Source organism: Aplosporella prunicola (assembly GCF_010093885.1).
Source record: "Aplosporella prunicola CBS 121167 unplaced genomic scaffold K452scaffold_6, whole genome shotgun sequence".
In the NCBI taxonomy this organism is placed as follows: domain Eukaryota; kingdom Fungi; phylum Ascomycota; class Dothideomycetes; order Botryosphaeriales; family Aplosporellaceae; genus Aplosporella; species Aplosporella prunicola.
This window is the reverse complement of record NW_022983534.1, coordinates 683,674-695,519: the sequence shown is the minus strand read 5'-3', so window position 1 is coordinate 695,519 and position 11,846 is coordinate 683,674. Positions and strand designations below refer to the sequence as shown.

General features: G+C 57.9%; 6 protein-coding genes across 6 annotated transcripts; 4 read left to right on the top strand and 2 right to left on the bottom strand.

The window, feature by feature from the left end:
* Positions 1-867: 867 nt before the first annotated feature.
* K452DRAFT_296050 (uncharacterized protein) lies at positions 868-1,757 on the bottom strand (the record flags this gene model as incomplete). Its single annotated transcript, XM_033541888.1, has 2 exons — positions 868-1,524; positions 1,584-1,757. 2 exons carry the CDS (start codon positions 1,755-1,757, stop codon positions 868-870), a joined length of 831 nt encoding a protein of 276 aa, XP_033400344.1.
* Positions 1,758-2,093: 336 nt separating this feature from the next.
* Positions 2,094-7,006, top strand: K452DRAFT_144834 (uncharacterized protein). Its single transcript, XM_033535461.1, has 3 exons — positions 2,094-2,314; positions 2,374-3,052; positions 3,104-7,006. Exons 1-3 carry the CDS (start codon positions 2,234-2,236, stop codon positions 6,796-6,798), a joined length of 4,455 nt encoding a protein of 1,484 aa, XP_033400343.1. The 5' UTR covers positions 2,094-2,233; the 3' UTR covers positions 6,799-7,006.
* A 391-nt stretch (positions 7,007-7,397) lies between these two features.
* Positions 7,398-8,337, bottom strand: K452DRAFT_144843 (uncharacterized protein). Its single transcript, XM_033535462.1, has 2 exons — positions 8,118-8,337; positions 7,398-8,036 (listed from the first exon to the last, which is right to left on the bottom strand). Exons 1-2 carry the CDS (start codon positions 8,206-8,208, stop codon positions 7,597-7,599), a joined length of 531 nt encoding a protein of 176 aa, XP_033400342.1. The 5' UTR covers positions 8,209-8,337; the 3' UTR covers positions 7,398-7,596.
* Positions 8,338-8,929: 592 nt separating this feature from the next.
* K452DRAFT_296048 (uncharacterized protein) lies at positions 8,930-9,613 on the top strand (the record flags this gene model as incomplete). The annotated part of the gene is made up of 2 exons (XM_033541887.1): positions 8,930-9,304; positions 9,359-9,613. 2 exons carry the CDS (start codon positions 8,930-8,932, stop codon positions 9,611-9,613), a joined length of 630 nt encoding a protein of 209 aa, XP_033400341.1.
* Positions 9,614-9,751: 138 nt separating this feature from the next.
* Positions 9,752-10,417, top strand: K452DRAFT_144791 (uncharacterized protein). The gene has a single exon (XM_033535459.1). The coding sequence runs from the start codon at positions 9,890-9,892 to the stop codon at positions 10,226-10,228; it is 339 nt and encodes a 112-aa protein (XP_033400340.1). The 5' UTR covers positions 9,752-9,889; the 3' UTR covers positions 10,229-10,417.
* On the top strand, positions 10,282-11,378 carry K452DRAFT_144810 (uncharacterized protein). The gene has a single exon (XM_033535460.1). The coding sequence runs from the start codon at positions 10,458-10,460 to the stop codon at positions 11,085-11,087; it is 630 nt and encodes a 209-aa protein (XP_033400339.1). The 5' UTR covers positions 10,282-10,457; the 3' UTR covers positions 11,088-11,378.
* The last annotated feature ends 468 nt before the right edge of the window (positions 11,379-11,846 follow it).

The following is an 11,846-nucleotide window of genomic DNA, read 5'->3' as shown; positions in this document are numbered from 1 at the left end:
TTTTTGGTAGGACTCTACGACTAGCGCTATTCCTGATTCCGGCCGGTATGTAAGGTAGTGCTGCTGCTTTCTACCTTGCGGGTATTTCGATTCTTGATATCTTCTTTGGCTTGAAGGCTATTTCTAGCATTATCGGCGTATTCGACAAGACAAAAACCCTCCTGATAGGTAACGTCGAGGTGTGAGTTTATATATCTGTATATAGGAGATCATACTAGAAATTGAGCCACTGAAAATAGTAGCGTACGTCGAAGCTAAATATGATTAATGCCGCTTTTGTGGCGGTCTGTACTGTAATCTGTAAGTCACTTCTATAAGGGAACATGTTTTAGTATTCAAGTGCAGAATATGATAAATCGAACCAAAACTCTATTCTCTATGTGGCTTTGAAGATTGCCAGATGGCATGCCTACACTCCAGTTATTTTTTACTATTCAAGATTAATAATTACTTCAGGATAATTCTGGCCAGTGACCTTTTATATAGCAATTGGATATGTTCGTCCAAAGTCATTTATTATAAGCCAACCATTTTGGTAACCCCTGATGTGAAATCAACAATGTAGCAAGTGGCGACTTAGGGGCAAACCACAGGGATATTGTTTTACGTACGGTGCTCAACCAAGCTACATTTATGTTCAGAAAGAAGGCAGATAAAGTTTCGCTAGGTAGGCTATGGCACAAAAGCGTAAGCCTATGCTGAGGTCGTATGCAAGGTGTTCAAGACCTTTTCGCCAACTATAACATTGTATCATTTCATTGATTGAGCAACCAGGTCGGGCTGCACCTGGCCAGAGAACTACTCATCTATCCGTGTCACGAACGCCACATAGTCCATCTAGCCATCTCCTTGAAGACGGCCGATCCTTTAAGCGTCGACATCCATCTTCTCTGCCGCCTGCGGAACCTCGTCGTCCTTGAGCTCGTGAACCGTAACGTACTTGCTGATCTCCTCCCTGGTGATGACCTTCTCGTTGAGCACGGCAGTCGTGCCACGCTGGAACTTGTAATTCCTCTGCTTGACTTCGCGCTGGTTAGGCTGGATGTAGTTGCGGAGCAGCGTCGTCTTGTCCTCGGTGATGACGCAGACGTCCACGTTGCTACCGGAGCCCAGATCGTTGAAGATACCCGACTGAATTGCATCCGAACACAGCTTCACCGCCTCGTCCCGCGTGAGGTCGGGCTTCCACTGTGTTTCGAAGACGGACATGGCAGCCAGCGAGCCAGAACCCATGGTCACGTAGGGAAGCTTGTCGGTGCTACCGTGTGCGTGGACGGTGAACAGGTGCGAGCCCGTCGGGTCGACGCCCGCAACCACCAGGTAAGCACCGATATGGCCTTGGTAACGGAACAGGTGCTGCTTGAGCATCGTCATGGTGGTGACGACGCGCGGTTTGCGGCCGGTCGAGAGGGCGTGCAGCTCGAGGTTGGAAGAGATGATGGCGGTGGTGAACTCGGTGTCTGCGGCGGTACCGGCGCCAGCGCACCAGATCTGAGGGGCGATGTAGTGCAGCTTCTCGCAGTTCTGGGGACGGGTTAGTGAGCGGTGGGAGCACGAGGCGGATGCGATGACGATGATGGTACCTTGTCTGCTACTATAGGGCCGCTGGTGGCTCTGGTATCGGCGGCGATGACAACACCGCCATTGTATATGCAGCCGACGATGGTGGTACCGGTGCTGGTGGCTTTGGGCAAAGGCACACCCTGGGCGTGCAGGGCGGCATTGCGGTTGTAGTTGGAGAAGTCGAAGCCGGGCATGATGGATGGCAGCGCGGACGGGTGGGTGATGGGCCAAGCTGGAAAGGAAGCGAGAGCAGCTGGTCGGTGGACGGAGAGGCAGTCGGATAGGCAGGCGCGACGGATGTTCTGGGAAGCTCTGGAGTGATGCAGCCAGTGTGAAGCTCCGCGAGCCAGCCTGGGAGCTAGGCACGCCCCAGCTGGCCCGTGCGGCATTTCACGTCCACCGCGCCGAATAATGATACAAGACCCGCACCCGCGCGCAACCTTCAACACACCACTGCGCTCCCTCGACAGGCGCCAGTGCCATCGCTAAAGCTCGCCCGTACAACGTGTCCAGCTCGCCCGCTCGCTCCATTTCGCTCGAGTCTCGCCGTCCTTCTCCGCCAACCACTCCAAAAACACCTCCCAGAAAAGCACATGCGGAGCGCGCACCTGTGACATCGGGCAACCCTTCTCCACGTGTAGAGCTCCGCCCCGGCTATCCTGTGGCGAGAATGGCCTTCTCCATGTCCGGCCCGGCCGCCTCCAATGCGCAGGCCAGGCAAGCGGCCGACCTTGACGAAATAAGCACCGAAGTATGGCGCAACTCCACGGGCGGCATGTATCATCACTTTATACTAACCACTCCTCGCAGCTTCTCGGCTTCAGCGCATTAGGTGGAGCGAAGAAGCTCAAGCTACTCCCTACGCCATGGCCCGCCGACGCCCTCCCTCCCTCGACATCGTCCCTGCTGGCTGTCGCGTCGCAAAAGGGCCTCCTCGCCGCAGCTGGCCCTGAATCGCTCGTCGTCGCATCGACTGATGCCGTGCGGGCCGCGCTACACTCCAAGGACCAGGCGCAAGATGGAATCATCAACTTCGAACCGCAGCTCACGATCCCCGGGCCCCGGCTATCCCAAGTCGCGTTTACTTCCGACGACCAACACCTGGTGTTATCAGCAGAGAGCGGAGGTGGCCTGGCGATACACGACGTCGCGGCCCTCTTGAATGGCAAAACGGAATCTACTTTCCAGTTGGCAACAGAGGGCATGGCGGTTCGGTCACTCAACCCGAATCCAGCCCCAGAGCATGCTGAATTTATTGCCGTCGTGTTGACTGGTGGTCAATTGATGCTGGCCAATCTCAAAGAGAGGAGTTTTGTCAAGCCAAACAACAACGCAGTTCTCAAGAGCGGGGTCAGTTGCGTGTCGTGGAGCAATAAGGGAAAGCAGATGATTGCTGGTCTAGGCGACGGCACCGCCTTTCAACTCAAGCCGGACGGCTCGGCGCAGGCGGTCGTCCCTAGGCCTCCTCAACTGGAAGGCGATCAGCACGGTATATCCATCCGGCCCTTTTGTTCTTACTCAGAAGGCTAACTCCTGACAGTGTCCGCCATATTTTGGCTGGCTAACGATGACTTCTTGATTGTGCACACGCCAACGCAGTTTGAAGCTGACACGGCTCCTGATTCGACGTTCCATTTCGTACATCGCGACAAAGGCTCGCAGAACTATAGCTTCCAGAAGCTCGTTGACCCGGCTCCTCCCTTCGGCTTGAACCGTTCCCCTCCCCATCATTTCATGGCGCGGCTTCGGAACTGGAAGCCTAGCATGGATGACATGCTCATGATTTCGTCAACCGCCGGCGTAGATGTCGGCGTGGTTACACGCTCCTCGGTGCCGTTATCTAGCGATCAACCGATTACAAATGTGTACACAACCACGTCCATAGGCGTAGATTCCCGGCGCGCACAAATGCCGTCCAGCATTGGAGAAGACGTGATGGACACCTCGCCCATCGGACTTGCTATTGACCTTTCCAGCAAAGACAAAGTGTGGAAACCCATTCAAGGCAGCGATGTCGAGTGGTCCCCGACCCCCCTTCCACAACTCGTGGTGTTGAACAACGAAGGTTTCTTAGTCTCTTGGTGGGTCGTCTACAATGCTTCCATCGAACAGAATACTGGCTATGATGGCCTTGTTACCGTTGGCGGAGGCCAAGCGGCACAGCAAGCTCAGCCTGCCGCACCAACCCCCTTTGGTGGAAGGTCGTCAACCTCCGGGGCCGCACCAGCCTTTGGCTCGTCTGGTTTTGGTGCTTCAGGTACAAGTGCTTTTGGCAGTTCTTCGGCGCTCGGCGGCAGCAAGTCTCCATGGCAGTCGGCAAGTACTGGTAGCGCCGGTGGAGCTCCAGCTTTTGGCAAACAATCTTTTGGCACTCCTTCTGCACCTGGGGCATTTGGACAGCCTGCATTCGGTAGTGCATCGAAGCCTGGCGCAACGTTTGGTGCTCCTGGAGGGCTTGGTTCTAAAGGCTCCGTATGGGGCGCTCCTTCGACTGCTACTTCCCAGCTGACCAAGCCGAGTTCTCCCTTTGGCGGAACAGCAGCGGCTCAGTCCCCATTTGCGACGTTGGCACAAAATACCAACAACACCGCTGGTGGAGGATTCTCTGCCTTTGGCAAACCCTCTACAGCTTCACCATTTGCTAATGCTCAGAACAAGCCTGGACAATCCGCATTTGGAAATCCGGCTTTTGGTTCGAACAATGCTCCAACTCAGAGTTTCGGTGGGTCCTCCGCACCGAGCTTTGCTTCAACAGTGTCGCTGAACTCTTCTGTAGGCGGTTCCACGGTCAAGTCCTTCGGCGCGCCGCAAAACACGAATCTTTTCGGTCAGAAGGCAGCTCAGCCACAAACAGAGGAATCCGAAATGGCCGATACAGATGATCCCCGCAGTCCGAAAGGAGCACAAAAGTCCAACATATTCGGCGACTTTAAGCTTGGAACTACGTTCGCAAAAGACGGAACATCCAATGACGATCTCCCTAAGCCCGCGAATCCCTCTGGCAGCTTTGGTTTGGGTCAATCTTTCGGCCAAGTTCTGGATGCGGCGCAGAATGAATCAACGGGGCCGAAACCTCCGACTAAGCCCGAAAACCCCTTCGGACAAACCCAATCTCTCGGTCAAGTTCTGGAAACAGCGAATAAGGAATCATCGGGGCCCAACCCTTCCGCTAAGCCCGAAAACCCCTTCGCACAGGCGTCAAGCAAGCCCGAGATAACGTCGCCCACGCCAGCTGCCAAGACTCCTAACACGAGCGGAAGTTTGTTTGACAATCTAGGCAAACAAGGAAAGTCAGGATCATCTCTGTTCGGTAATATTGGCAACAAGCCGGCTACGAATGGCGCTGCTCCAACCTTAAATCCCGAGAAACCCAAGCCAAAGTCTCCGTCGCCACAGCCGAAAGAAGAGGATGCACCTCTACCACCCGATTTTACGGCACCCAAGCCCAAGAAGAGTCAGGATTCGAAAGCAGAAGATGCGCCGGAGGACGCGCCATTGCCGCCGGATTTCACAAAGAAGGCCAAGGAGCCTGAAAGCAAGGACACAGACGACCTACCACCCATTGCAGGAAGCCCTCCCGTGGAAGTCGAAAAGCCCGAGTCTCCCTCGCCGTCAGAAAACTCTGCAGACAAGGAAGGTGCAAGCTCGCCTACTGCAGCACCCCTCCCTCCTGATCTCCGCAAGCCAGCCAATGCCTTCAGTTTCCCTTCAGCCCCGGACACCACGAAGCCATCTGCGCCACCTAAGCCTCCTAGCCCCTCTAGGTCACCAACACGCCCGGCTGCCCGTGTTGATTTTGGGGCTTCCACCACCCCATTTGGTGCTCCTAAGACGCAACCACCTGTCCCTGTTTTCCCACCCAACAAAAATGAGGATACGCTTCGTTCGCCGAGCCCAGTCCGCACTGCGTCGGCCTCTGTCCCTGCTACTGGCCCAAGGCGCGAGGCAATGAAGATTCCGCCTGCACCGCCGGTCACTCGTGCCACTTCGCGGCCCGCGGCACCAGAGCCCGATTCCATCCTCCAGGATTTACCTGATGACGAGGAAGCAGAACAGACCCGTAACACCCTCGCATCCTCTCCGACCGCTACCAAAACGCTCAAGGAGTTTTACGTACATCAGGACTATGCAGGACCTTCTGGTCCTACCAGCATTGCCGGCAGTATTGAGCAGTTATACCGCGACATGCAGAGCATGGTTGATACTGTGGGCCTGAACGCACACCACCTCGCTGGGTTCATCAAAGGTCATATGGAAAACGAGGGGCAAGAACGGCAGCGCTCTGACCTTGAAGTCGATGTGGACGATCCAGATGCTGAGGGGAGCTGGTGCCTTGCGGAAATTGACGATCTTGAGATTGTGGAGAACAATTTGGAAAACTCATTGGATCGGGGACGACTTTCCGATGTTCAAGGGAAGATTCGCGACCTGATCCGATTGTCCAAGGATGTGTCCCAGCTCCGGAAGCGCCTGCAGGATGTTCGGAAGGCCATTGAAGCCCGGAAAGACCCAGCGAAGCTTGCACAAACGCGTGGCACACCGCTTTCCGAAGAACAATCTGCCCAGCAGCTCACACTTCGTGGTTCCTTCGCTGACACTCAGAAACTGCTGACGGCGGCCGAGGAGGCTATTGTATTGCTGAAGACTCGCATGTCGTCGGCGGAGGCGAATCGTGGCAGCCCTAACACGCCCACTGCCGAGGCGGTAGAGAAGACGATCGCCAAAATGACCGCCATGATTGAAAAGAAGTCTGGCGATCTCGACGTGTTGGAGACGCAGATGCGCAAGCTGCGTCTTCTCGGCAATTCCGGCTACGGCTTCGACTACGACGAAGAGGAAGACGACGACATCGCCGCAGGACTGACGTCGCTGAACCTCCGCAGCAGCCTCGGTCCCAGGAGCAGGGAGGGCAGCCCCGCGTTCGCGACGCCGCCGACTACGAGGACGAAGATGCTCAACTACGGCACGCCCGGCACTGGCCGGAGCAATCGGAGCAGCAGGGGCTACGGACTGTTCTACACGCCGGACGGCAAGAGCAGTCCCGCGCCGTTCAGGAGCAGTTTCAACGGTTCCATGACAGGCCCCATCCCAGCAAGCAGCCTCGGCGAGGAGATTACCAAGGAGGATGTCAGGACATACAAGGCCAAGCAGGCGAAACGCAGCATTGTGGCTGAGAAGCTGAGAGAGGCGGCTGCGCGGAGGGGCGGGCCGAGGGTCACGAAAATCGGCCCTTGAAGCGTGAGTTGGAACATCCGAGCGACGTGCGAGCAAGGGGAGACATTTGGCAGGGTTGACAGAAAGGGGATAGGAGGGGTATTGGATAGGTGGAGCGATGGTGTCAGCAAGTGCTTGTAGGATATCACAGTCGGCGCTTGGGGCGGTAGCTAGTGTAGCTAGGCCAGGTGAACTAATGCATCACATTTGGTGCGACTTTTACGGCATGTAGTTAGATGACGAGACGAGCGAAGGTGCGCAGCCCCGGGCATGGCGCGGCAGCGTCGTGGTGGTAACTAGGTATTGTACGAGCACGACCCAGCCGAATCAGCCCCCAACATCTGCACGCAGGCGCGGGGACATGCAGGTGCACAGCCAGCGCAGGTTCCCGCTGGCGCAGCAGCAGCTCACGCAACACGTCTCGTGCCTCTCTAGACAGCTGTTTCCAACGAAACAGCTTCTGGACAGTGAAGACCCAGCAAGAAACGCGCTGCCGGGTCGCAGGCGGGAAGGAGGCCTTGCACACCCACGGCACCGACGCTTTGGCACCTTCTCATCGGGAGTGGTCAAAGCCCTCTTTTTGCTTGGTCCGTTCACCCGTCTTCCCCTCCCACACACCCACACACCCCCTTCCCCCCCCCCCTCTTTTGTCTCAGGACGCCAGCCAGACGAGCCGGGCATTGGACGGCAGTGCCTGGGCGGCGCAAGGGCCGCGCGGGCGGCGATCAATCGTAAATAGGCACGACTGCGTACAAGACCATGGGGTGCCCTGCTCTTGCTCGCGTGCCTTGGTCGCGGGCGCCATCGACGGGCGATGAATCATGAGGAGAGAGGAGCGCAGGGCGCCAGGCGGCTGGCAGTCATGATAGAGGTAGAGTCCAGAGCGAGCCAGAGCGAGCGAGCCGGAGTGGACGGGGTCGGGCGGTGCACGCAGCACGAGTGAGGCTCTGTTTCTGCAGGGCTTGGGGAAAACACGTTACACGACAGACAGGAGGACAAAAAGCCCGATTGGCGCGGCTTTGTTTGGACGTCATATCCACCACGTCTGCGCGCACGTGGTGACAGCAGTTGGCAGCTGGCAAAACCCGCGACAAAGCGAGAGGCCCCGGGTACGTCAGCACTCGACAAGCGCGCGAATGGCATGGTGTTGGGACGCTTCGGCGACAAAACATCCATGGTCGATCTTGCCGTTGCAGGCGCGGAGTGCAGTTTCGGATGTCGCCCGGCCTCCACGTCATTCGTTGGGAGGGAAAGGATCGCTGGGTTTATTCGACGCCCGTCAACCTCGACGCGCGCGAAAGGCGAAGATCGTGGGGGAGGGCGACGAGGGTGCGACGAACAGACAGATGGGCAAGTGTGCGACGCAAGCCACACGCATGCCATGCAGCGTGACGTCGCGAGCCACAAGGCCGGACGCGCGATATCCGCCATCCGGCCTGACCCGAGGCAGAGGGCTCGCCGGCCGATTGGGCAGTCCACGATCCTTGGCGTGGTGTTGCAAGAGGGTGGTCGTTGGCCACTCACAGCGCTCTTCAGCTCCACCCAAACGCCCCACCAAACAGTTGTTCTCCCCGCTGCCCGGGCGGACAGTTGGCGTCTCATCTCCGCTCTTCCAGACGTTTCGCTTGCAGTTCACAATTTCCGCGTAACGATTCAACGAATGGGCTGCTTCCCAGGGCCTTACGCCCGTATCCGTGACGGCAGCCATTCCTACAGGAGACGTACGGTATCGATAGATCGGCCCGCCCCGTCGCGGTGATTAGAAACCGCTTCGAGCGGCTAGCAAAAGCGAAGCATGCAAAAAACCCACTCTTGCAGGCTGCCCAATTGGTACATGGCTTACCGCTACTACTCGCTTCCCGCAAGGGTATGGCCGCGTCAGACCAGTCTGCTTCGGGCAACGGCTAGGCTGTGCGCGGCCATGGTTTTCATCGCAGTCGTTCCCCTGTGCCTGGTGGCATGACGTGCGTCGTCGGAAGATAACTCGCAAGACACTTTGCCCGATTGAAACGCACCACGACACCAACGCGACTACGGCGCTTCATACGCTGCGGGGAGCGCACGTGCTGCTCACCTACTAATACTCCTACCATGGCCTTCCCCTCTACCTCCCAAGTCACACTTCCACAAGCAAAACCCAAACACCGCCCTCATGTTCTTCAGACGCTTCTTCGGCGGCTCTAAGAAGTCCAAGTCCAAGCCCGACCGGACGAGCAAGACTCCCACCGTCCAGAGCAACATCACCCAACCCGAGCCGCCCCGCGAGTTCAGGCTCGTTACCGACACGGAGCTGGGTCGCCGGCAAGATCAGATCATTGCCAATCTTCGCCACGATCACAGCCCGCGCCCCGCTCCTGTCCGCAAAGAGTACACCACCAAGCCCTTCTACATCGCCCCCTCTGAGGAGAAGCTCGAGATCCACGGCATCAAGGTCGAGGTTGTGTCCGATGAAGATGAGTGCTACCACCCGGCCCCGAGCCTTTTCGTGCACACCGAGCAAAAGGTCACGGAACGCTTCAGCCCCAAAGTATGTCTCTTTCTGCCTTCCCACCGCCTTCACAAAACACTAACAGCGGCACAGCCTGTCAACAGGGCCGGAACTCCCCACCCGCAGAGGAGGACGAGTTCTGCCAGCAGGCACTCGACGCGGACCGTCAACTCGACCAAGACTGCCCAGTCGACCAAGACGGCCCATTCGACCAAGACGGCCAGGACTGCCCGCTCGACGCGGACGCTCAACTCTACTAGACGCAACGACTCGTCGAGCCGTCTTGTCAACGCCAGACCGGCACCCTCAGCAACCGGCACCATCACCATCGGCTACGCCGGCTACTAAAGCACTCACGGATTTCTTTTGTTTTACTCATGTCTCCACGCTTAACGAGGACGGTGGAGGATGCCGCGCTGGCAGCCGTCCCCCCCCAAAGATGCTGAATGAAGCATGCTTTCGAGCATCATGACCCTCGCTGAAGGAAGGTTCTTTCGCTTCTTTTCCCTTCACGCCACCGCCTAGCGCGGAGGCACTACCGCTACGACTCTCCGCCACGGTTTCCTTGCGCTTTTTCTTTCGCATGATTTCGGATGAACGGACTTGTACCTATTTCCTTTGTGGATGCTTTTGTTTCCTCTTTCACATCATGTCGCACGCAAGCGCAGCAGCAGCAAATGCCGCCGCCGCCGTCACCGCCGCCGCCGGTCGCACAGTGTCCGACTGAGTAGGCAGGAACGAGCGAGCGAGCGGGCTGGTTGCGCAAGCATCTACGACGATTTCGCCGGCGGGCCCCGTTTCCCGCTTCCTTGTTATCAGGGCGGACGCGAGGGGTGCGCATACAGTTGCTGCGCCAGGCGACCGCCTTGTTCGCGTCTTCATCTAACCCTTCCCGGAGTTACTGGGCAGGGGGGACGCACACGCGGTTGCCGCAGCCGTCGGCGAACTGGAGGAGCAGACTAGGACGCGGGTTGGGCAGGCGGCGGGTACGCACACGAATTGCGACTCGCCGCAACGAGGAGGGATGATGGTGGAGGACGTGGGCGCTCTTGGCTCGAGCTAGCTCGAGGGGAACTCTTGGGCTGGACTTGATGGACTTGATGCAGGGCAGGACATGGGTGATGTCGCCAGATTGAAACGGACTGAAACGGATCAGGACGGTTGGGGACACACGGATTGATGAGACGGACGGATGAAACGAACTGGAAACGAATTTATGAAACGGACTGAAACGAGACAGAAGGACAGACAGATGACAGACAAACAAGTAGCGCAATCGTTGGCTTGGCTTGCCTTAATCACTTGCAGCAGCGCGCAGTGCGCAGCAGCTGTGTCTTCTCCTATCTCATCTCTCCATTCCATCTTTCTCTCCACCACCATCTACCTAGGTACCGAGTCTGGCTCTGTCGGTTTCTGTTTGTTTCTTTCTCTCTCTTCGCACACATATATTCCCGCGCCGTCGGGACCACTCTCATCACTTTTTTCTTATCACCTCGCATGGTCTTTTCACGGATCTCCCCGCCGTTGGCGTCGGCAACGGCCACGGATACCACCGGATATCGGACAGTGGCGTCTGCGCTGGGGCGCTGGGGCGCCCCCTTTTCCACTCCATCCGCCAGTCTTTTTTCCCTTCCTTTCCTCTTGGACCGCCCGCCGTCGCAGGCGCGCCTTCTCCGGCGCATGTATTGGACGAGGGACTGCGGCAGGAACGCGGACGTGCTTGTCTCTACCCGGATGGCTGTTCGCTCGCTCGCTCGCTCGCTCGGGCTCGCCCTGTCAGGGCGGGCGGGAGGCATGGCACCACGGGACGCCCTGCGGGTAGGGATGGAGGGCCGGCACCGCGCAGCAGCAACTGCACAACACATCATCGCTGCAGGGCAGGGCAGGGCATGGCATGGCATGGCAATAGAACAGCAAGCCCGCAGGGGGGGAGAAAGAGCAGGGAATGGCAGGGCGCAAGCAAGCAAGCACAGCGCAGCGCAGCAAAGAGTGCAATAACCTACCGTCCACGGTGCCAACGAACCCAGCACCCCTAGCACGGATCCCAGCAGGCGCGGCGGGCCAATCAAGCGCCCGGACAGGGAACACCTCTCTCTCTCGCTATTAAATTGCTTAGTCACTCACTAAGCCATATTTCCGCCAAACTATGGATATCATATCAATCCGAGATGCCGCCTGCCTCTAAGTTTCTTTCTCTCCGACCGAACCAAGGACACCCCCGCAACCCACGGGCACGAGCACCCAGGTTCTTCTCCCTCGTTCCGCACTCCCATTCCGCGCCGATTCCGCACCGAGCTTGCGCTCACGGATCGCCCGATTGATTGACGGCGGATCCCCCGTCTTTGCGTCGTCGGCGTGCGGGGCTGCCCTTGCTTGCTTAGAGGCGGGCCTTCGTTATTTCCAGCATGCTAGCCCTAGATACCTACGGTGCGATCGAGCTGCGCCGCGCCGCGCCGACGCCGGCCGGCCAACAGCAACAGGTCAGGCGTGCCGGCCGGTTGCGCGCGGACCATGCTGGCTGCCAACACTTACCTTACACTACCAAAACTACAGACACTTGGGTGCCGCGATGATGACTGCG

Coding starts and splice junctions, on each gene's coding strand:
- K452DRAFT_144834 (XM_033535461.1), top strand. CDS start 2,234: ATGGCCTTCTCCATGTCCGGCCCGGCCGCCTCCAATGCGCAGGCCAGG. Junction 2,315..2,373: donor TTGACGAAATAAGCACCGAA/GTATGGCGCAAC, acceptor CACTCCTCGCAG/CTTCTCGGCTTCAGCGCATT. Junction 3,053..3,103: donor ACTGGAAGGCGATCAGCACG/GTATATCCATCC, acceptor AACTCCTGACAG/TGTCCGCCATATTTTGGCTG.
- K452DRAFT_144843 (XM_033535462.1), bottom strand. CDS start 8,208: ATGGCGGATATCGCGCGTCCGGCCTTGTGGCTCGCGACGTCACGCTGC. Junction 8,037..8,117: donor GCACACTTGCCCATCTGTCT/GTTCGTCGCACC, acceptor GAATAAACCCAG/CGATCCTTTCCCTCCCAACG.
- K452DRAFT_144791 (XM_033535459.1), top strand. CDS start 9,890: ATGCTTTTGTTTCCTCTTTCACATCATGTCGCACGCAAGCGCAGCAGC.
- K452DRAFT_144810 (XM_033535460.1), top strand. CDS start 10,458: ATGAAACGAACTGGAAACGAATTTATGAAACGGACTGAAACGAGACAG.